Below are 25549 nucleotides of genomic sequence, written 5' to 3'. Positions count from 1 at the left end.
AAAATATTAGAATTTATTATAACACTTTTACAAATAGTTATCAGGATTAGATTTCTCTCTCAATACATTGCATCAAAACAATAAAATTGAACTCTCGCACCACTTTGTCCAAAAACTCATGCGTTCGTTCTCTTCCATAAAACAGTTCAAGATATCACAGTCAAGCATTGGTCTTTATACACTGCGGTCGAAGAAACCCCTAGAGCGCTGGGTTCTCACGGGTTTGTGGCTTGAGGTGCCTGTTGAGGTTATTTACCAGCCATTTGAGCAGGAGACGGCAGGAGGCCCTGGGGCAGCAGCCGGTCTGGCTACCACTCAATCCACGGAACCAAGACAACGTTTCATTGACACATGAGGTGCCAAAGCACACCTTTCCACAATTAATGCATCATTATGATTGAGAGATCAACTGGTGTACACCTCAGCAGAGTGAAATGCCTTAGTAATAGAATTGCGTGTTTCTGGGAAATAATTAAATGCTGTATCTCACTATGCATTTGGTATTTATACGAGAACGTTGCCATAATGCCTCATGATGAAACCTATCTCAAGGTTGAAGGTACAGTACAGAACTTTGCATTTGATTTACATATCTTCATGAAAGAGAGAGAAATAATATTGCACAAAAAATATATATCGCAGAATCTCTGGCAACACAAATACAAGGAATTGGAGATCTGGTCAGGATCCACAACTTTTAGGCCTATTGCAAATTGTATAAGCTCATGATATTATTGACCGTGAGAAGGTCCTAGGACCCACCGACGGTGTGAAGGTAAAATTATTGCACATTTGTATATATATAACACTTTTGCAAAACATTTACATTATATTGTACAAATATATAACCTGTTCCAAAATTTTCGAGAGGGAGCTCGTCAAACTCACTGGACGATAATTGGACAAAACTTCTCTACTACCCTTCTTAAATATCGGAACAATATTAGCAAGTTTCCAATCCCTTGGGACGATACCCTCAGCAACACTACTCCTGTACATCTGTGCGACTGGCCCTAACAATTTATTAGCACGTTCTCTGAGGACCCTGGGATAGATATCATCTGGTCCTGGTGCTTTGCTTGCACATACATTTTGTAGAAGATTCTGAACCTCCACGTCTTCCACTTGAATATCGTTGAGGATTTTATTACCCCATGCAACACCTGTATATTGAATATCATTATCTCCATTCAAAACCGACGCGAAAAAGTCATTGAAAGCACTACACATGTCTACATTGTTCTCTAACTGAGACCCTCCTATCGAGAGGGGGCCAACTGTCCCCTTACATCCATTATTGACGTATCTAAAAAATGATTTTGGGTCAGAGCTAATGTTGTCTGCCAACCTAGATTCAACTTCATTTTTACTATACCTTATCACTTTCTTCAATGTTCTTCTTTTATCATAAAAAAATGATAGGTCACCTTGTCCACTTTTATACTCTTTGAATGCTCTTTTCTTTTCAAGATAAAGATTACTCACACGCTATCTGTGAACCATAGAGGGTGTAATGTACAAACATGTTTTTTTTAACAAACGGTATGACGTCGTACAAACCAGCAGACAGCTTCTTACTAAATTCTTCCCATTGACTTACCTCCCTGACTGATTTCAATCGGTCTTTGAAAACTTCTGCTAACCTTCCTCAAACATCAAAGTTAGTTCTCCGAAAACAAGGAATCAGTCTTTTGTTACTAACCTTACCCGAAAAAAAATTACAGTAAAAACTGATGACACGATGTGTCATTACTGGAAGAAAACTCGTCCCCTACCTAAACATCTTCAACAAGATCCTCGGAACTAGTAAGAACTAAATCCAAAATAGCAGTATCTGTAGTGGCTTCGGATACATGCTGATACAAAAAATTTTCAAGCACCATTTTAAGAAAGTCTGTTTCATACTGATCTCTAGCTGAAAGGTTCTCCCAATCAATACCAGGATAATTAAAATCCCCTAATATGGCAACGCACTTACACATGTAGGAAATTTTATCATGAAATTTGGTATTTAGTTTGGATCCCTATTTGGTGGATTGTAACAAACCCCAACAATAAGTTTATGATGTTTTTTGTTTTCAAGCTCAACCCATATAGTTGCAATATCACTTCTCTGCACGTTACACTCTCTAGCCTTCAAACATTATTTCATGTATATCAACACTTTCCTATCAGATCTATTTTTCAAAAAAGTATCGTATCTTGAGATTTGTAAGAAAGATTCATCCCCATTGTTTTCCCAAGATTCTGTTATTGGCTATAAGATCCAGGCCCTCCACAACTATCATAGTTTCTAAAAAATATTTTTTATTACCCAAACTCCTGGCATTAATTAGCACACATTTTTAGTTTTGAAACTAAGCATTTTGCTTGTGCATCTATGTTTACCTCCATCTCCTCAATTTAGTTGAAGGTGTCATCTAGTTGTGCATCCGCTGACAAGGCAGGTTATCCCTGCAAGAGTTTCTTGATGCTTGTTCAAATGTCCTCAATTTTTACCATTTGTTGTAAGAGCACAACATCGGTTTCTTCACTTGATTCATTAATGTTTTGTAATACTGATTAAACTTGTGTAATCCTTCTTTTGATTGCACCATGAGTGCAGTCAAGTGTTGTCTGGTCCATCTTAATTTTAATTTTTCTGGCAAAGGTGTTGACCAAGAATGTTCTGACTCTGCTCTGTCAAGTGGACTGTATCTGAATAATATTCTCACTCATTGAAAAATTAATAAAACTTTAATTTATGCTATCAGAACATAAAACTCAATAGAGCGACGGAAAGCCTGTGCTCTTTCTCTCATTTCTATGGCAGCATCTCTCTTTTCTTTTCCCATGCAGTGAAAGTGTTTGGCGCATGGCGCAGCTTAGTGGTCTTAACAGGCATGAATGCAGTCCCCGTTTATTCATGTCTTTGTCAGTTGATCGATATTTTTGAATTTCAGAATGAATTATTCTTACATCTGTTTCCCTCCGCCCTAGTTATAGTTGAATTTATTTCTCATAATCCAGTAACATTTACCAACTGCTGTACATTCATGAGGACGCAGGTTTGATCCCTACAGTGGCATAGTGAGGGCTGAAGTTAATTTTCTGTGGTTTTTCAATGCCAAGAAATGAATGCAAGGTTGTCTCCGATTTATATATGTCTCCACATAGAACAAGCTGACTCTACAACACAGAATATTGTTTAACATTCAAAAATTTCAGGCATCTGCTGCTTTTACTTTCAATATAAAAAGCAAAGATGGCAGCACTTTGAACACGAAACATGCATATAGCTCTGATATCCTAAAAGATACACATACTCACGTGGCATCTTCCTCCATGTACTAATTCATTAGATATTCCTGAAAAGAATGTGTTCTAGTTGCATGTCCAGTTTATTAGTAGCATGCAGTCATTTCTCAATTTCTGGTCAAACTGATAATTTAATTATTTGCATAACTAACTTGAATTTTTATGATTTTCTTGACATGTGTGTCTTGATTTCTCATCCAAGCGTGAAGGATTTCTGATATTTAATTGATTTTATAGGCACCCAGCGTCTCTTTATGTCTTTCAATCCTGAAGTTGCATAGCAATTCACAACAATGTGCAAATTTTATGCTGACATTATGTGATAAACTAATTGAGAGGCTTCAACCGAAACAATCAAAAAGTGGAAGTAGCAAAGTGGATCACTTTCTAATTATCAGGTAATTGTTAAGACTAATTTAAATGAATTTGGTATATTTACACTATAAAAGTTTCATGAAAGTTCTTTTACAAAACTTGAAAAAAACAATCAATAAGTCTATTGGTCACATTCACTCGAGTGTAACCGATATACTTATTGGTTACATTTCTCAAGTTTTATAAAAATTTTATAGTGCAATACTGATCTAAGGCTCATGTTTACAAAAAATTATTGCTGTTTATGACTGTTCTTATGTTTTAGTTGGTCATTTGTATTGATAAATTGAAGGGTTCAGCTGAATAACAGTCTATGAGGTCTTTTTTGAACTTTAGAGGAGACACAATGAAGATCATAGCTAAATTAGGAAACACCTTTTTTATCTGAAAGCAACGTAGGCTGTTATTCTTCAAAGACCTATCGCATATGCTGGGAGGTAACTGAAGAAAATGATGAACGCAATTGTGGCATAGATCGCTGTTCCAATTATACTCTAGAACTCCCAATTGCAGCTATGTAAAGTGACATAGCAAAGACACTTTTAGTTCCTGCAAAAACATACTTAAGGAATGTTTTATGGAAGCTCCATAGAACATTATTCAATCAAAAACCCAATTTCACAAAAAAATGCAACATAGACTGTTATTCGGCCGAACCCTTCAATTATTGAGGGATTTAAAAAAATTTTGAATTCAAAGTTCATTCAGATTTTTTAAAGAAAGGCTCAAATTAATAGAGTGCCTGAATAAAAAAAAAAACCAAAAAATCTTTTGAAACAATATATATTAGTGTTACTAATTTTGCTGCACTGAGAGAGAGATGTATGTATGTGTATATCTCTGATTGCATATTAATCTACCTTTGTTGTTATTACTCTAATTACCTCCAGCATCCCCTGTTAATCTAGCTGGAGGTTATAATTATGTGACTTGAGTAAATGATAATATATACCAGGGCTGGACAAATCACAAAAAAAATCCAGGTGCACGAAAAAATTTTTGGGCACTAAAAAATTTTTACCCAGAGGAAAAAGGTCCAAAATAGAGCTTCATTTGGCTTTTTAGAGAATGTGACTCTTTCTTTCATGGTGACAGATATGCTGCTATAAACTCCAAACTTTTTTTATTGTTTCTCTCAACCTGCAACTTAGCTACTATACAAAGAAAATTTTGGGCGCCAATACCAATTTTTTAGTTGCCATGGTGGCATGGCACCTGGGATTTGTCCAGCCCTTATATATACCATATTTTACAGACTGAGGGCAAGATTACACTATAAGAGTTTGAGAAAAGATCTTTTACAGAACAAGAAAAAACCAATAAGCCTATTGGTTACATTCACTTGAACATAACCAATACACTTATTGGTTGTATTTTTCAATTTTTATAAAAGGACTCTTATAAAACTTTTATAGTGTAATCTCTGCCAGAGCAAAATTATAATTTTTTCCTACAAACTTGGGTATTCAAAATCTGAGAAGGTCCTTTTGATATAAGAGAAAAATATCTATATTCTGATTCTCATAAAAATAATGAGTCATCTAAAACAAAGTCAGCTGAATGTGGTATATACAGGATGTCCTGTAAGTTCTAGCACAGCCTTTATCTCATCAATCATCTGTCGTAGAGGTATGATTTTAATTCAAAAAATGCTCAATAGGCTTTCAAAAATTGCCCTGCACCAGTTTCAGGAGTGAGGATACAGCGTGTAATGAAATAAAAAAATTAAATTTTTATACAGCGCCCCTGTGCTCTAACTCCAAGAGTGATTCATGTGAATTGCTGCGAGCGGGCAATTCACATGAATCAGTATTAATGAAAATAAAATAAACTTGATCAAAATTATTATTATGTGAGTGTTGTTGAGCTGGCAGTGAGGAAAAAGGGCAATTATATGCCCTGACTGGTTCCCTCTGCCATGTTTGGCAACAATGAAGTCCAGGATTAAGAGGTTTAAAATGTTACCTATAATTTTCCCAAAATTAAGGAAATATTTTTCTTAATTTCCAACTTATTCATATCTTCATTCAAAACAAGAACAAAAAAAGTGCATAAAAAATGATTAGAAGATCCAAAATAAATATTGATCACGTTTTGCGATATTTTCATTAATTTGTAAGAGCATTTCCGGCAAGTAACCAGGTTTTTAAAAGTTTCCTGAAAATTGAAAGGGTTACTACAAAATTTATACTTCATCTGATATATTCTGTTTTAATTTTGAGTGTATGGGATAAGTATTTTATAATTCCTTGTGGCGTAGTTATGTTAGGCGTTATTACTTATGATGATATCAAAATATCTGTTCATTTTAATTCGTTAAAACATTATTATAGATATCTTCTCAAAGCGTAAAGGCAATCCACGACCAGAAGATTAGTTTCATTTGTGGTACATGGTACTACCAATGGTCATACCATGCTTAAAACACTGTTTCTCGTCCAATCACAGAAGTTAAGCAGCATCGGGCATGGTTAGTACTTGGGAGGGTGACCACCTGGGAATACCGCGTGCTGTTGGCATCACTTTTTAAATTGCAATATAGCGATGCAATATGCTATATGGCCAGAGTTAGTGTTTGGTGAAGTAGTTCTGAAGAGAGTGTCAAGAATCGCCATTGGATTCTGCAAAATGATCAAGGCAACTGTAATCAGGATTATTCCACACAGATATACAATAATTAATATGAGATTGGACATATGAATGATCAAGCATTGAAAAGAAAAATATTTGTTCATGTAATTTTTGTTACTGTAAAATAGTTCAGATATTTTTCTGAGATTGGCACAAAGGTTATGTGTATGAATTGTCAAACTTAGATTATGTTGCAAGGTGATTCCAAGAAATTTAATGGAGTTAGTGATTGAAAGAGTATATAAGTCAATGACAATGTCCTCAAAATTGATAGCACTTGGTCCGTTATTGAAGATCATGCACTGAGTTTCAGAGGAATGAAATTTCAAATTATGATTTTGGAACCATATATGATTGGAGAAAGAGTTCAACGTTTCTGCAGAAAGTATCAATATCATAATGCTGAAAAGAAGAGTTGCATACATGTGAACTTTGACAGAATTATTCACCTCAAAAACATCATTAATATAAAAAATCCCTGAGGTACATCAATTTGAATAGGGAGGCAGCCTGAGGAGATGTGCTAATGCAAGCTGATCTTCCCTTTAAAAAGTCTCGCCACAGAGAGCAACAGGCCTACAACAGTAAAATCTTCATCTTCATATATCTAGCTGAATCAAATGCTAGATCAACACCCCCCCCCCCTCCCCACAAGGTAAATTGACAATTACAAAGATTCTTCCGAACATCTTCCAGAAGCCTATAATTGACAGTTTCTGTCGATCTACCCACTGGAAATCCATTTGGTTGTGATGAATTAGATTGAATTTTTCAAAGAAATTGTTAATTCAAAAAGCAATGATGTTTTCAAAAATTTTAGCAAATATTGGAAAATTGCTCATTGGTCTATAGTTACTCATAACTGTACTGATATGTTACGATAAATCAATAATTATGCATGATCGATGGTTTCTATGCATAATCGCTAGTTTTTATACATAATAACTGATCATTTTAGTAAGTTTGATAAATTTCATTGCATTTATCACTTGTACCAGTGATTACACATGATTCTCAAAGGAAGTTGGTACGTTTGATAAATATGAAAGGCATCCTATAAAAATATAATTTTAATTTAATCTCTTATTATTTTAGCCTGTTTGTGATGCATGCACATATTTTGCGATAAAAATTAAATGTGAAAAAGTAGAAAAAAAATTTCTAGCAGTCTGTTGTTAATGTCAGCTTTCTTCATATTTATCTACATGTGCAAAAAAACCGACATTAATAATTAAATTCATCATGACTGAAGTTTATGTAAAATGTCCTGTGAATTTAAGTAATTCATTGACAATTTATTGTATTTACCAACACATGCTAAGAATTATGCATTATCACTGGTAAATATGATAAATTCACTGTATTCATCAAACTTACCATAATGGTTGGTGATTATGCATTAGCAATTATGTATAATTACCAGATTTATTTCATAGAAGAGTTGATCAACTTTGCCCAAGAATATTAAGAAGATACCAACGAATAACGCAAATACACGAAAATAAAAAGTCCTAATGCATTTATTACATTTCATGTGGTGATTGCTCTCTTGGTTATATAGGACAGACAAGGAGACCCATAAAAGCAAGATTAAATGAACACACTTGCTGTGTTAAGAATCAGGAATGTGAAAAATCGACCATCACCACTCACTGTTGGCAAGAAGGCCATAAGTTCAAGTTTCAAGAAGCAAGAGTTTTTCACATAGTCAAGTCCACAGTAGATTTAGATTTCTACGAAGGCACATATATCCGAGCCTTAAAAAATACACTAGTTAACGATAATAAATCTACACCCCCAATCACAACACCATGGCTTAAATTCATTTCGAGTGGGAATTATAAGAAAATTCGAATAGACCAATTGAATAGCACTATTCCACAAGTGTCCAATCAGGATGCTGCATTAGTATCTCATGCAGGCTCACAGCTTCATTCTGACCACGACATTTGAAGTGAATAGACGTACTTTTTCCGCTGAGCAACCGAGCGTTAAGATTTGGTATTCAACCCAAGTGGGAAACTCGGTCAGCATGACTAGTGGTTAAATTTTCCTCTGAAGATGGCACCTATTGGTGTTGAAATGCATTAGGACTTTTTATTTTCGTGTATTTGCCTTATTCGTTGGTGTCTTCTTAACAGATTCATTTAATTTACCGTAAAATATTAAATGCATACATACACTGTACGTAGTTTCTGATATATTTTCAGCATGGTTCGCACATTTATTCTTAATGCACAAATCAAATATCGTCAACTTCAAGATCATGAAGGTGAAAACTTAGCTGATGGTTATCTACTATATTTAGATGTAATCAAAATGCTTGTTAACCAAAATTGTGCTCATCTAATTCCTACGGGAGATCTGTTGGATGGTAAAACTGTCAGGTATATTGCTTATTTTTATTTTCTTTATTTAAAAGTCTTTTCTTGATGAATGAATTTTCACTTGCTTTCCAAATGAATTAATAAAAAATTGATAAATTTCCAACGAATTGATAATTTTGCTCTATTACACTTTATACTAGACCTCAGCTATGAACACAAGCTATTATATCTTGCCCTGAGTTATCTGTCATTTCTGGAAGCCCAATGAATCTTGAAAGAAAACTAAAATCACTGTCAGCGATATTTTTGCTGATGATATAGATCATATGAATAATAAATTTTATATGATTTTAATAAAAAATAAGTTGGGGTATATATCAAATAACTTATTTGGTAATACCAAATAAACAAACATTTTGATGTAATGATATCAAATGAAGCACAAAAAGCAAGGTACCCATTCATAAAAAAGGCACTGCTGAGAAAATAGAATCTCCTATTATTTCAGAATCAGAAGTGTAAAGGATTTGTTGCAGTTGCACAAAAAAGATCTGAATATGATTTTTGCATGATGTTTTCTATGAAGTGTTGAAAATGTTACTCCCTGAATTGAAAAGCAAGTCTTCGATGAGATTACTGTCAACGCTCATTATAATGACCCTTGTCATTCCATGGAAAATGCATGTTATATTGGGAGGTTGTTATATCAAATATTTGAAAAAAAAATATAAGTGGAACTTCTCCAAAAATTTTTTGATCCAGTCATTCAACTGTACAATTTTTCATATTGTATTGATGAAATGAAAAAAAGTTCTTTTGTTTTGTTATAATGTTGCAATAAAAATGTAGGTGATTTTGAATCGCAGATTTTTTACGTCTAGAAAAAAAATTTTTTTTTATAAATTACTCTATTTTTCCGGGGCATTCAATATTTTTTTCCCTCTGTTTTGTTTCTCCAAGCTTTTTTTTTTTTTGCTAGGGTGGGGGAAGGCTAAACAAAAAAGAATCAGAAGAAAGACATCTGTCAATGTGTGTATATTGGTGAAAAAGATGGGTATCATTATGGGTAGGGGGAAAAAGCTATTTAGCTGAATGAACAAAAAGAACAATTTTTAATTTCTTTTCTTGTTGGGACCTTTCAATATCTGCAATATTCCCCTGAAGCAGTGGATTACAGACCTCTTGGGAACAATATCAATTTCCAGATGAAAAAGAACATGACCCCACATCATGGAGCAGGGCCCTAGGCTGTGATCTTTGGCGGGTCTGCAAATTTATAGCAGGAAAAAATAATGACAGTAACTGTCCCGGGCCTCAAGGCTACAGCCCTGTCAGCCCTACTCTTGTGCAGGCCATGAGAAAGGATACAATTTTTTTTCCGCACAGGGAGAAAGTTGTGGTTTTTGCAATTATATCACCCTTTTCTTTCTCGTGACGATCTTTACCGACTAATTATAGCGAATGACAAAATCGTGCAGTAGGTACATGTGACGGAACGAGAGAGTTCAAGAAGACAAATCCCGAAATCATTGGCCATTAATTTTTTTGCGAGGTAAAGTTTGCGTAACTAGGATTTTTGTTGCCCACACAATTTTAAAATTCGATAATTTTGTGACAGTATTCTTTGTTCCCACCTAAAATGGCTGTTCCTTAAATTTCGCCTCCCGGTGCAGCTGCTCCCACCTCACCCTCCCCCCCCTCCCAGTTCTGACCCTGTGTCACGGCGAGCTTGAGGTATTGATTTGTTGCATGCCTATTTATGTTTTGAAAAGATTCTTTAAAATGAAAAAATCTGCCAAACTATTCTGGAAAGCCACCGATGAACCATGAATTAGGCTAGGGAATCGGGGGTGAGGACTACGGAGTCACCACACAGAGCCACAGCTTCAGAATAAACATTTATTACGACGACACAAACATAATGTTTATCTTGGTTACTAAAAAGGAAGGCAGACAGAAAATGTCGAACCTCACGCTTCCGTGTGTAGTGACTCTCTGCTGCTGTTTTCCAGACGGTCATCTCCAGTACCCGGGATCATGTGACCCGAATCTTGGGGCTCGTCTGCGTGGGACACCACACACTCCCTCCCCAGTGATCACGAGTAGTGAGAGATGATCGCATACTAAGGAGTAGCATCAGTGATCACGAGCACTGTAGACGATCTGGAAAGTGGACAGTACCTCGAGAACAAGTGGTTCTGACCGGTTTCACAGCAGAATCAGTTGTGAGTCTGTCAGTTGGAACTGCAGTTGGTACATGTGGAGATATGGGCACCGGCTCCACCGTCGGATTCACTAGAAATGCCGGTTTAAGCCGATCGACTGATACTGACACTGATTTTCCTTATGTCCACGTTGAACACTTTGTCGGTCTGGCTGATCACTCTGTATGGTCCTTCAAATGGCTGTTCCAGAGGACATTCACCCTATCAGTCCTTACGAAAACGTGAGAAGTAGCTTTCAAATCATGGTGAACAAATGTAGGATGTCCTCCATGTCGTTTGATTGGTCGTGGCTGGAAAGCTTGGACGTGAGTTCTCAGCATTTGCAGAAACTCGGAAGCGTCAGTTGAGTTGGAATTAGCTTGTGCTTGGAAAAATTCACCAGGTAATCGTAAAGTTTCTCCGTATAGTAGTTTGCAGGTGTGCACCCCAAATCTTGTTTCAGAGAGCACCGAAGACCGAGTAGAACTGTAGGTAATGCTTCAGTCCATTTATGGGTTTGGTTGCATTTCAACACGGCTTTGAGAGGGCGATGCCACTCTTCCAACATACCGTTCGCCTGTGGATGGTATCCAGTTGTCCTCACCCGTTTTGCTCTGAGGAATTTGGGAAGCTCCCGGAATAGCTGCGATTCGAATTGGCGACCGTGATCGGTTGTTACTGTCAAAGGTGTGCCGTATCGAGAAATCCAGGTGGAAAAAAAAGCTGTAGCTACCGTGGTTGCTGTAATGTCGCGGAGAGGTACCGCTTCTGGTCATCGTGAAAACCGGTCTATCATTGTCAGGCAATAAGAATATCCATGGGAAATGGGCAGTGGGCCAATGATATCCAGATTAATATGTTGAAATCGTTGGGAAGGTTCCAGAAAAGATTGTAGCGTGGATCTCGTGTGCTTGTGCACTTTGGATCTTTGACATGGTATGCACACTTTTGTCCATTTAGCACAGTGTTCAGCTAGACATGGCCAAATGAATCGCTTTCTGACCAAATCAATAGTACGTCTAATTCCTGGGTGTGACAGTTTGTGCATATTCCAAAACACATCATATCTAAATTTTTCTGGAATATAAGGTCGAACTGCACCTGTTGATAAATCCCAGTAGAGCGCTTTAGCTGCGTCTGGAAGAAATATTTTCTTCAGTTGCAAAGCTGATTTGCTCTTTAGAAGTTCCTCTAGTTCTGCATCACCCTCTTGTTGTTCAGCGATGGCAGTAAAATGGAGAGGTCGAGGAACTGAAATTGCTGTTACGCGTGATAAGATATCAGCGGAAATATTTTGCGATCCAGGAATATGGCAAATGTTCGTTGTGAACTGTGATATATAATCTAAATGCCTTAGCTGTCTAGATGAGCATTTTTCACTTTTTTGTCGAAATGCATAGCATAGTGGTTTATGGTCACTGAAAAGTATAAACTCACAAGCTTCAAGCATGTATCTGAAAAATTTTATAGAAGAATATGTGGCAAGAAGTTCTCGATCGTATGCACTATATCGTGTTTCGGTGGGTGAAAGTTTGCGTGAGCAAAAACCTAGCAGTTTGCAACGTCCCTTATGGGAGTTGCTTGCCCGGTTCGAAATATCCAGTAATAAGATGGCAAACGACAAGTGGAAAATGATTGTAAATTAACTTTCGCATGAAATATTATTTATTAAATTCAATATAAGGTTAGTCAATTTCAACAATAGATTAGTACAACATGGAACCCTCTATTTAACATTAACAGAAAGATACTGGCTCACCAATTGATGATCATCAACAGTCAAACTTTTATGCTGATCAGACAATCGATGTTGTTAGTCACTTCGACGTAGCTTTTCCCCGGAAGTATCAGTGAAGGTCTCTCGGTTGAGAGCTGGATCGTTTCGATTAGTACCAGGAGGCCTCTCGGTTGAGGGCTGGACCACCTTGATCAGCTCCAGGGGGCCTCTCGGTTGAGGGCCGGACCACCTTGATCAGTTCCAGCGGGCCTCTCGGTTGAGGGCCGGACCACCTTGATCAGCAATGAAGAATTTTGACTGTGAAGATTAATTAATTTTTTCTCGATTCCGGACCTGCCGGGAAACGGATTCAAACACTGTAAATGATTGCATTTTAACTAATTATCAGCTTAGTTTCCCAGCCTAAGGCCAATGGATACGGTAGCAAGACGGTGAACCGTCCTACTAGAGGGCTTCAGTTGAAAAGAACAAGCAAAGGATGAACGCGGAGTGAGAGAGCATTGTTACAACGTACGGCCGGTATTTAAGGAAAAACTTCCGTGTCTAAGCAAGCCAATCGGTTTCAAGGTTGCCTCATTTGCATGTGATCGCAGGCGGACATCACGATCGGCCTTGATCGTCGCCATACGATCACCACTGCCGATGAGTAGTAACATTATTTATGACAACAACAGATCACGTGACGGCGACTACGGACTTTTACACCGGGGGATCATCGGCACGTTACAGGTTCAAGACCATTGTCCGTCACTTGGTGCAGTGCACCACCTATAGCATAGTGGGAAGCATCTACGTGTAGAGCTAATTGGGTAGACGGGGATGGATGTACCAGCAATGCGGCATCAGCTAGTAGCTTTTTGCAATCTTCAAATGCTTTCAAAAAGTTGATGTAGACCACACAACTTTTGTTTTGTCTTTTCTTTTTTTCGTAGAACCTTTCAATAGATCAGGCAGTGGCGTTTGTGTCTCAGCTGCATGAGGTAGGAAACGCGATAAAAATTTATGAGACCTAAAAATTTACGCAATTGCTCAATTGTTTCTGGTTGCTTGAAATCGAGTACAGCTTGTACTTTGTCTGGGCGAGGTGTGATACCAGATGGCTTGATCACATGTCCCAGAAATTCAAGCTCAGAAACACCAAATATGCATTTTGACACATTTAAAACTAAGCCATACTGTTGAAGATGTTGGAATATTTGTTTTAAATGAATTTTGTGTTCTTTAGCATTTTCAGAAAAGCATAGAATGTCATCAAGATATACATAGCAGAATGGTAAACCTCGTAATACTTCATGCATGAACCGCATAAAAGTTTGAGCGGCATTTACGAGACCGAAGCTCAATCTTGTATTCTCAAATAAACCCCAAGGGGTTGTGATTGCGGTTTTTGGTATATCTTCTTTGGCAATGCTAATTTGATGGTATGCCTTGAAGATTTCTAGTCTAGAAAAAATAGACTTACCATGCAATTCTTGGGAAAATTCTTGAATATGTGGTATCACGTAAGAATCAAATTCCGTAACACTATTTAGACGACGATAATCACAGACAGAACGTACAGTACCATCTGCCTAGGGCACAATATGCAACTGTGAGCTCCAAGGGCTTTTGGAGGGCGGGCCAAATAATCCCTTGTTCCAAAAGGAATTCAAACTCAGTTTTCACCTGTTGTTGAATTTTTGGATTGAGACTTCGAGGCTTGAAAGCCACAGGTGGTCCTCGAGTGATGATATGGTGTTGCGTCACATGTTTCACTGTTTTACCGATCTGTGAAGGGTTGAAGACACCACTAGGAATTCTTGAAATAAAGCACTGTATTCAGAATCTCCAATGGTAGTGACGGAAGATTGAGTTGTGGGCTTGATTGATCCGAGTACCCGTAATGATGTTTGCGAATTGATGAGTCGTCGGTTGCACACATCAATGATTAGGTTGAAGTTGCGGAGAAAATCAGCGCCAAGTATTGGTGAAGTGACGTCAGCTATGAGTAATGTCCAGGGAAAAGGTTTCCGGAGACCTAAATCCAGCTTCTTGACCGTGGAACCATAGGCAAGAATCTTGCTGCTGTTTGCGGCGAACAAATAGAAACTTGGATATAGTGCTGACGAATTTTTCTTAGGTGGTATAACAGAAACTTCACTGCCAGAGTCAACAAGGAAACGGTCACCCATAACTCTGTTAATCACGAAGAGCCTGCTGGATTTTCTGCCCGATTCCATCATACCAGCGATGATGGAAGGTTGTCGTTTCTTTTCTGGAATTTACAGGGTTGACGGCAGTGGCGGGCATTCTCACCAAATTTGTTGTGATAGAAGCAGATATCCCGTGCTCGACTTGAACGAGATGTTGAATGCCTAGCTCATCGCTGTTGGGAGTTATTGCGATATCTCCCTCTAGAGAGTTGATTCACCATAGCTGTTAGCTATTCCACTTGTTGCGTGAGCGTTTCAATGGCTGAAGTCGAATCGGTTTGATCTGGAGTCGACTGCATTTGAGATGACGATGATGGCTCAATTCGACACACGTAATTTTGGGTAGTGACTTCAGCCACTTTGTTGGCTAGGACAGCAAGTTGATGTAATGGCTCACTGGAAACCGATAACAGTGCTTGAATATTTTGCGATAAGCCTTGCATCCACAAAGTGTGCAAGAACTCGTCAGTGACTTTGTTGCCAGAGAGTTCTTTCATCTTTCGCAGCAGTTGACTTGGCTTTTGATCACCCAGCTGTAGCTCGTTCAAAAGTTCCTTGACTTTTTGATGTTCCGTGGCGGCGAACTCCTTTATGAGGCAATCCGACAAGGCTTGATTGCCGGAGATTTAATATCAGATATGAGATGAAAGACCAGCATTCTCTGTCCAAGGAAGAGACCAAGGCTGCATACTTCATGTTATCGTGTTAGTGATTCCACTGAGTCGAAAAGCACTGTTGCACTGTTGAATACATAGTTGGACATTGGATTTCCAAAACGGAGGTAATTGAAGTCCAATCCTCGAAACTTGAGCATTTTCTACCGCCATCGCTCAGCTCCAACGGTAGAGAGAGAGGAAAAAAAAGAAGAGAAGACGAGAGAGGAGGAGGTCACACCAGAAGAGAAGAAGAGCAGACGATGATGCGTGGGCGAGAGGGGCCTGTTTGAGAGAAGAATTTAGTCATCGTAACCACAGACATAATGGAGGCTCGGAAAGAAGAAAATTTCCGAAAATGCATATGAGATGAAATCTTCAATGAAGATGGACTTTTTTTTATGGTTAATGTTCCTAAACGTTGCTGATCATCACTGCGGAGTCACCACACAGAGCCACAGCTTCGGAATAAACATATATTGCAATGACACAAACATAATGATTATCTTGGTTAATAAAAAGGAAGGCAGACAGAAAATATCGAACCTCACGCTTTCGTGTGTAGTGACTCTCTGCTGCTGTTTTCCAGACGGTCGTCTCCAGTACCCGGGATCACGTGACACACTCGAGGTCGTTGACCCGAATCTTGGGGGTCGTCTGCGTGGGACACCACAGAACAAAAGTTTGAGAACCACTGGAATACAGTAACAAGCTTGCGGTCTAGGCAGATGATAGAGCAAATAACAAGCATATAATATTTGACTTCAAAATATGTGAATAGAAATACGTAAAATTTATCCTATGGAAGAGCCCTTGGTTGGTCCAATGTTCCCTTCCCACATCCTGCAGCAGGGGCCCATATGTAGGTATGGGTTACATTTAATATTCATGAATTACTGAGAGTTTAGGCGATCTCGCAAAGTCACTTGGGGATACGGGGGTGGGTGGTTGATCTCCCTATTGCCCCCCCTCCCATTTATTAAAAAAATTGTATTTGTATAAGCAAAAAAACAGTGGTTGCATTCATCTCCCCCTGGTGGAGAAACAACTTATATTCTCTTATGAGGTGAGAGGGGCTTATGTGGCTTGAACCCTTAGGATCCTGTGGGGTATTCTACTCAAATAAACTTTAAATTGATTAAAAAATGATTGATTAAAAACAAAGTTTTTATAAATTCAAAAAAAAAAAATTGTTTTTTTTATTGTAGTCAGAGCAGGATGCCCGCCCCCTCCCGGTAAAAATAAATCTAGTAAATATATTTATTAATATTTTTCGGGCATGTAGAATATTGATTCTGGCATGTATTATTGTAATTCACATGCCTGACGGGCCATGTAAATTTTTGGAGATTTGTCCAGCCCTGATCTAATAACAGAGAGGAAGAACATTTAGTATTTCATTTGACCATGTGTATCATAATTTTGTTTATATACCCACTTATGCCAAATAAAAATTGATCTTATCTAAGGACTTTACGTGATTGGCCTGGTGGTTACCCAGAAGTAACGATATAGATGCAGACCTGAGAAGGATTTTAAAACTATTCACAAGCATTGAATTTTATTGACTAATATGTGCTGTATATGAATGACCATCTAACAGCTGAGGTGCCTAATATATATACGAACATGTTCAGTTTAACAGGACTGGTGGAGGCATTGGAGGTGTTTTGAACCAGTGAGTGCTCGCTCATCTTGAGCTTTATATGTAGGTGATTTCAATTTCTGAATAAATTCTGGGGTGCTGAGACCTGTGTCGCCTATTACCATGAGTGCTCAAGCATCCACAGCACCCCTGGTTTCGACACCACTGAAGACTGTGTTTTAATTCTCAGTTGTAGTTGGCTTTACTAGGTTTCATTAGAATAAACCATTGTGGGCACAAAATGACTGTGGTGCTGCAAAAATGAACAAATTGAAAATTTTCTCAGTAATAAGACCCTGATAGAGAAATTTGATTTCTGTTTGCGTTGTAAGACAGTTCTTACTATGGGTGGAGATACCTGAGAACATGAAGAGGTTGCAGTCACACCCCCCACCGCATCAAAGATTAGTATAGTCAATCAAAATACATTGTGTTTATGATGTATTGACATCATCATCACGCCCCATGAAAAGTTACAAAAGATTAAAATTGATTTCATATCATATGTTGCTATTATGTAAATTCACTAGCTTTCCTCTGTTTTATTAGCACAACCCCCCCCCCCAAGGGGTCCTGACTCACAGTTTGGGAACCACTGATATGGAAAAAAAAATCATCCAGCATGGTTCATTACGTCGAATGAGAAAAGGTCATCAAAAAGTTACCAGAAAGTCCCCAAATTTTGCTTTTGGTATGTGGTAGACACCCTGGACTCTCATTCTAAAGCTTCCCTACAAACTCTTCTCTTTTTCACTCTCACTCCACAAAGCCTCATTTTCCGATCCGTCAATTGCATTTGAAATTTAGTGTCTCCTGAATGACTTTGTTGTCAACTCTAGAGGTATACTCATTCACGCAACTGACACCCACGTAGCAATCTGTAAAGCATTAGCCCCAGGCCCATAACTGGACTGGGACAACTGGGGGCCCCGAGCAAAGTGGGGAGCCTTACAGAAAAGTGTACATTTATTTCACATATCACCCTTTCAAGGGGCCCCCAAGAAGACACACTATGGCCCTGATTAGCCCATTTGATATGGCCAGTTCAGTATTACTTTACGATCTTTTTCAATAAGCCAGTCTTGTACAGTTTCCTCATGCAATTCTTATATGGCTTGTTAATGCCTATCATCCAAAGGCTGTATTGTTAGGTGATTCCCTCAGGAATCGTCACAAAAGTGTTTTCTTTTCTGAAGAAGATATTTCATGTCCGTGAGGTGGCTCTTGAATTTATCCACCATTGAAATCGACGAAAGCTTTAGCAATGCTCTTAAACAACATAGACATGCTGTTTTAAACCAGTCAATCATCCAGCCTTTCTCATTACACAAAATAACATATTTCTTGGGAAAGTTTCATTTTTGGGGATTGTTTTCCATTACACACAGTGTGATATAATGGTGGCAACAAATGATAATCTGTGCATGCAGCATCATTGTGATTCATTGCTTTTCTTTGACCCCTGACTGTATCAATACTTAGAAATGTCTAGATCAAAATAATAAATAAATAGAAACATCTCACAACCTGTAAACTGTGCGATCCATCTCTAAAGATTGGCCCAGCAGTAAGCTATAATTGCAGCTTGAGCTAAAAATGGTTAGAGAAAAATTAAAAAAATTCAACACATCTTTTGCTCGCCCATACAAGACACTACATTTTTGAAGCAGTGTAAAATTAAATAAAAACTTTGCCCTATAAATGAGTAAATATGGTGATTACTGATAATTCTCCATGCTGTCCTCAGACTCTGATTCAGTTATTATATATAAAAAGATTAGGTGCCAAAGCCAAGTTTTTAGTCGCCATGGCGACTTGACACCTGAATTTTGTCGATCCCTGTTTTATGCCATCTATTTTTCATACCCTTTTTCATCCAAGCATCAGAGGTTGACGTCAAAAACACTCAATGACAGCTTTTTTCAATTTCTTTGCAAAAAACTATGAAAAAACTGGGTGGCTATTTGTTATATTGAATAATAACATGGCCTTGTATTTGTATTTAGACAGAACTATGTGAATTTTTTCGATGTTTCACCATTGTTCTTATTTTTTAGATTTGTGATACTAGATCCTGTCATAAGTCAATTTATTTTTTATTTGAGAGACTTTTAAAGAGATAGATAGATTCTCTAAAATTTTTGATTAGACTTACAAACATGACATAGTGTTTTACTCTATAAGTGATATATATATAAAAATTAGAATAATTCATATACATATATAAAAATTAGAATAATTCATATACATATATAAAAATTAGGATAATTCATATACATATATAAAAATTAGGATAATTCATATACATATATAAAAATTAGAATAATTAAATATAAATTTTATTATGAAGTATTTATTGACTGTAATTTTAATTAAACAAAATGTATATAGAAGATGTTTGATTTCATTTTCCAATGAAAATTACTCACAATAATTCCAATTTGTACTCGTTTGCTTAAAATGACTGTGGTCCAACAAAAGGATCATTGGAAACAAATAGAATGAAATTATGATGAGCTACAACAATCATTAAAATAATTACAAAATTTTTACTAGTCTGATGTTTATGTTTTTGAAGATGCATAACATTCCTGAAATACTGTTTTTTTGTAGGGGAGGGGTCTTGAGCAATTTAATTTTCATAATTTCAACTTTATTTTTATTTTTAGAGATAGTTTGGTTTTGGAAGAACGAATGTCATTTGCACTTGATATTTGTACAAATTTTGGTTTGGACAAAAAATGTGTGTGGTTCCCATGGGGTATATCCTGTTTGCAATCAGGTGATTTTTTGGCTGCTAGAGAGAAGTTCAAGCAATGCCTCAAGGTTTGTAATTGCCCTATGTTGCAAATGTTATTGGTTTTAATGTTAAATAATGCTGCATAAAAATTTAGTGTAATAATGCTGCATAAAAATTTAGTGTAATAATGCTGCATAAAAATTTAGTGTAATAATGCTGCATAAAAATTTAGTGTAATAATGCTGCATAAAAATTTAGTGTAATAATGCTGCATTGAAAAATAATCTACTGTTCCTCAAGAATCTGATCTTGGTTCACTATTATTTATTATTTTTCTTAATGGCTTTGCAAAGCTTTTGAACACTAGCTGTTTGAAGCTGTTAATTATCTAAAGATTTTTAATTTTATTGATAAAATTGAAGCATGCTGTTACATAAAAGAGATTCTACTTCATAAAAGGTATTGGTGGTTGTATATACAGTAGTGCTCAAAAGTGTTTTGACAGCCATAACTGTGTGTGCAAAATCCATATTTGAGTTTGTAAATGCAATTTGTCCTATGAAACACAAACTGTAAAGCTTATTGTACCTGTAAACTAATATGAACAAAAAATTTACATATCTAAACTTTTTAAGATCAGAAAAACACTGTTATGTACACTGTCATTGTACACAATGTAACCCCTTTACATTGGGCCAAAAGTCTTTTCACCGAAACATACAAGAAATTACACAATTAATTCAAATCACTCATGCAATAGGCACTATAACGAAATAAGAAAAGTCAATATTTTGTTGGAAAACCTTTGAATTGTAGAACTACTTGGCATGGACTCAATGAGCTTCATAGGCGTAAACTTCTATAGGGCCCATGGGCCTGAGCCCCCCCAACATTTTTGAAGACGCGGCTCAGCCCCCCCAAAAATTCGTATGAATATGGCTTATTCATTTTGCAATGATGAAAAATTTTTTTTTAACCAAAAGTTGTCCTAATTATGAATTAGTTAATGGAAACAATCTGCACAAAATTTTAGTTCTTTTAAAAAATCTGGATGGTCTTTGGCTTTCTTGTTCCATGACAATACGTTTATCTCATTTCTTCCCTGCCGTTCAATCCCCAATTGCACCCTCCATCGGTTCCAATCGGTCTCCATCGGTTACTGCCAGAAGGCACGGCTGAGAGGAAGATTCTTTGCGGTGTTGAGGGGGGCTCTTTCTTCTTTGCCTGTGGCAAAAACTGTGTGTCTCTCGACGGAGTGTCTCTTCTTTTGTTCACTGCGACCGGAGGACGGCCATGGCGCCGACATGAAAATAAGCCCAAAGATGCATGGTGGGGGGAGGGGGAAGGTTAAATATTGGGAAGCAATGATATTGAAACCGAAATAAATTACACTCTATAAAGAATAGGTGCCAGAACCTAGAGGCTGAGGCCATTTGAGCCCCCCCCCCCCCCCCCGCAATAAATTTTGTAAGGGGACTGAGCCTCCCAGTAATTACTGAAAAAAACCATTGTGCAATGCATTCTCCCTCTCCTTCGTACACGCTTGTATATGCGGGAGGACCAATAACTTTTAGGCCCCCCCCCCAATGTTTTTTTGAAAAATATTGGGGAAAAAAGCACATTCTAAATGCCCATTCATAACAGATCTTGAGGACCGATGCCGAAACATTTTTCAAGCCCCTTTATAACAAAATTTGACTGGGGGTGGGGGTAGAACATAGGCGTAAACTTGTATCCGGCCCATGGGCCTGAGGCCCCCCCCTCCCCCAACATTTTAGAAGAGCCGGCTCGGCCCCCCCAAAAATTCGAGTGGATATGTTTCTCACACTTGGCTCAGAAAAAACTTTTTGACAAAAAATTTCTTTAAATAGTAGAAATCCATCTGCCTGCTCGAAATTTTATTTTTTTACTTTTCTTCAGAATCTCAACGCACTTGTTCTGTGACAATAGTAGTCTTATCTCCGAATCAATCCAGCATCCATTCATCCTAAATTGCGTCCTCCCAGAGTGGTGCCTGAAGGTAGAACTCCTTAATACATATATGAAGGCGTCTTACCTGAAGGCACCAGTGTAGATAACTTGGGGGGGGGGGATCCTTTCTCTTGCTTGCACTGTCGGTAAACTCAAGAGCATCTCTTCCTTCTTTTGTTGAGTGTGACCCTTGGGGATGGGGACATGATACAACACAAAAAAGAAAAAAAGTGGGAGGAGGTAAAGTGAACAATGATTAAGCTTATTAACAAGTTCTTCACAACAGAGGCTCTGACATGAAGAAATTAACATTGGGTGGGGAGAGAGCGCTGAAAGTTGCTGGCCATCCCCCATATACGGGGATGAAATGAAGCACATACGCAGGAAACAGAGGAATCACTGCATTGTTCTTCTAAAAACTATTGGGGGGGGGGGGGGCTCAACCGTCTTACAAAATTTTTTGGGCTCAAATATCCTCCACTCCTAGGTTCCGGTGCCTTTGAGGGGAATCAAATAAATAATAGTAAAATAAAATTAACACAAAAAAAAAAAAATAATAAGAAATGAATGGAAAATTTCAAATCCCCCTTGAGCCGGGTACCATTGCATTCTAATACTATGAATATGAAATTTCCTCTTTATAAATCAGGGATTCTCAAACTATCTACGTTAGCAGCACTCTTATATAGAAATTTTAAATACGGTATTTCAATAAATGTTGAAGAGAGGTTAAAAGGTGAAATTTGCGTTCCCCCCCCCCTCTGGTCCGGCACCCTAGACATTTGACCCCTCCCCCAAGCCCTGTTTCCAGTACTCCAACACTTAGGTAGCCAGGGCCGGAACTAGGGAAGAAGGCAGTTTTCACAGGCGGGGACTGCTAATTCTGGGGGGGGGGTGGAAGACGAAAAATATCGTTTCGATCGTTTTTTTTAGTGGGGAGAGGGTGAAAAAATTACATACTCTTCCCTCCCTCCACGACTAAAATGATCCTGTCTCCGTTGGACCGGGCTTTTGGACAGATCTTTCGCGAGGACCCCGATTTTTCACAGGGAAGTGCTGGGTCCGGTGACCGCAAAGAGGGGGTTTTACATACCCTGTTTACGTTCGCAGCACTGTTAGAAATTTTAAATATCTTGCGGCATCACAGTCGATCTCAAGGAGGCATTTCGATGCTTTCCCCCCCCCCTTTCCTGACAATAAAATGATCTTCACTCCTAGTTACAGCCCGTCTGTGGCATCTAGTGGCATGTTTCCCGGGGGGGAGGGCACTCAGCGAGCTATAAGCACGGCCATGGACTCCCACATACTGGAGAAGGGCTTCTAGCCTGGGATCTTTGGCAGACTTTTTATTCCATGTATTTATTTTTTTTTTTCATGATAAAGGGGCCGCACCTTCTGCAGCTGTCAAAGAGCATTTCAATAGGGTTCAGTTTCGGCTGCTTCAATGCAAGTTTACTGAATACAATCACCATTTCCTAATTAGAAGGACGGGGAGTGTATAGCGTGTCGCTTATGTGGGGAATATGTCACCTGGAGGCATCCGTCCATATGGGGACCCCCCTTCTGATCCTGAAAACTACATTCTTCTTGACGCCGCTGGTCAAGGCTTTAAAAGCTTTTGTGCTTAATGGATGGCCATCCGTGAAGGACGCCGACATAGATGATCCTAATTGGAATATAAAGAAATTACGGTGGTGAAGAAAAATCTAGACGAGGTTTGTGATTCTGCAAAATAAGAATAGCTTTGTTTGGAGCCACTTGAAGTAAACTCCTTGTTTTTCCACTGAACCCCCCCCCCCCCCCCACAAATGTTGAGATGGACAGTTCCACAGTATTTTATGGTTTGTGTGGACCACATTCGGTTGTGCACGTACAGTATAACCTTCTGTTAGTAAAACATGTTGTATTACAAGAAAACGGAAAAGTTCCTCGTGATTCCGCACAGTTTCCTGACAGAAAAAGTAAGCAATATTAAATATAGCTACACATTTTTGATAAATTCATGCATTTTAAACATTTTCTTTAATGATAATTTATTCAGAATCTTCAAAAACAATCTAGATTTTGCAGCCCTCTAATACTTATAATCAATAAAGCGTAGTATAAAATACTTTTTTTTCTGTTAGACATATCAATAAATTAATAAAACTTACCATGTTTTATTTTTTTCAATCATATTTAAAATTTATTTAAGAAAAATTTAAACTCCATTTGGCTTGCGTACTTGTAAAAGTGACAATATTTGAATCGAATAAGAAATTTATGCAACTAAAAAAATTATTATTTTTCTAATTTAAAACCTGATATATGACTCAATATATGAGAGTAAAATAAATCTTAAATAAGTGACATGTAATTTGATTTTGGGGGAAATATACACTGTATCATAAAACAAGGGCGTAGCCAGGGGGGGGGGGGGGACTTGGGGGTCCCCCCCCCCGAAATGTGAGAAAATGACCGAAAAAAGGGAAAAAGATGGCCAAATCCATTGTTCTGTCACTTTGGTCCCCCCCCCGAACGAAATTTCTGGCTACGCCCCTGTCATAAAATATAAATAAATACAGGGCTCGACAAAAATCATTAAAAAATTTAGGCACCAGCCAAATTTTGTAAGAGCCAAGCATGGTTTTTTCACGAGAAAAGTATCTTAAATAATCTTTTTTCAACCTTTCTGGGAATTGATGACCCCTTCCCAGAGCCGCAACTAGATACTTTGTCATCTGGGGCAATTCGGAATTTTGGCGCCCCTTGCATGTAGAAGAAGCAGTTAAAGGGTGAATTCGACTCACATTCTGGTCCAGCGTCCGGAGCACCAGACCTACCTGCTTTCTCTAGTTGTGGCTCTGCTCCTTTCCATGTTGGAAGACAATTATGAAATCGGAAAATTTTGAGCCATCACTAGATTCTGATTTAGCAATCACATATACAAAATTTTAGGCGCGAATACAGATTTTCCAGTCACCATGGTGACCTGGCACTTGGGGTTTGTCCAACCCTGGAATAAATAAAGATGCATATACTGTTCTGAATATATTTTTTGTATATAGTCATTTTCATGACCCCGCCCAGGGGATTTCGGGATTCATGAGATCTGGGGGATCTTGGGAGGATATACGCAGATTTACGGCATGACTAGATCTGAATAAATTGCCTATGGCGATAGACCGGAGTTGTGCTCGTTTCAATGAGAGAGAGAGAATGAAAGTATATTTTTACTTGGACCGTGATCAAACTAGAATGGGGCTCAAGGGCAAATTCTACGCCCCCAACAATCAAATAAATTCTTGTTAATTAAATGCTTTTGGGAAATTGGCACCAACTCAAAAATTCTCTGGAAGAAATTCTGTGTCCGCCCCCCCAATAGATTGGTTTTCTTGGGTACGCTCATGCTCAGGGGTAGTCCCATTCCAAGGGCGTAGCGAAGAGGAAGACTTGGGGGTCTGGTCCCCTCGTCCGAAATGTGAGAAAATGACCGAAAAAAGGGAAAAAGATGACCAAATCTATTGTTCTGTCACTTTGGTCCCCCCTGCCGAACGAAATTTCTGGCTACGCCCTTGTCCCATTCACTTTGGTAACAATACATTAAATGACTGTTATACAGTCGAATATCCTGTTATAACGAACTCCAAGAAACCGGAGAAAACACTTCGTTATAAAGAAATTTCAGATTGTTTGCATTGTTCCTATGTATACTTATTAGAGGGATTAGAAAACCATTCGTTAAAACGATATTTTCGCTGTAACGGTATTCGTTAAAACGGGATTCGCCTGTAATT

General features: G+C 38.0%; 1 protein-coding gene and 1 pseudogene across 3 annotated transcripts in view; both read left to right on the top strand.

The window, feature by feature from the left end:
- Sptz (zinc finger FYVE-type containing 26 spastizin) overlaps nucleotides 1–25549 on the top strand; it is a 273621-nt gene that overhangs the window by 181682 nt on the left and 66390 nt on the right. For all 3 annotated transcript variants that reach the window (XM_089246450.1, XM_089246451.1, XM_089246452.1), the window contains exons 33-35: nucleotides 3535–3695; nucleotides 8514–8690; nucleotides 19732–19888. In XM_089246450.1, coding sequence (XP_089102576.1) covers nucleotides 3535–3695; nucleotides 8514–8690; nucleotides 19732–19888 — 495 coding nt within the window. The remainder of the gene's footprint in view (nucleotides 1–3534; nucleotides 3696–8513; nucleotides 8691–19731; nucleotides 19889–25549) is intronic.
- LOC149072607 (5S ribosomal RNA) lies at nucleotides 6073–6191 on the top strand (annotated as a pseudogene).

Source organism: Pholcus phalangioides, unplaced genomic scaffold (genome assembly GCF_987345545.1).
Source record: "Pholcus phalangioides strain wild (caught in Gottingen) unplaced genomic scaffold, Ppha-v1.0 ptg000017l_1, whole genome shotgun sequence".
Classification (NCBI taxonomy): domain Eukaryota; kingdom Metazoa; phylum Arthropoda; class Arachnida; order Araneae; family Pholcidae; genus Pholcus; species Pholcus phalangioides.
Note: the sequence above shows the minus strand (reverse complement) of the source record. Positions and strands in the feature narration are given on the sequence as shown.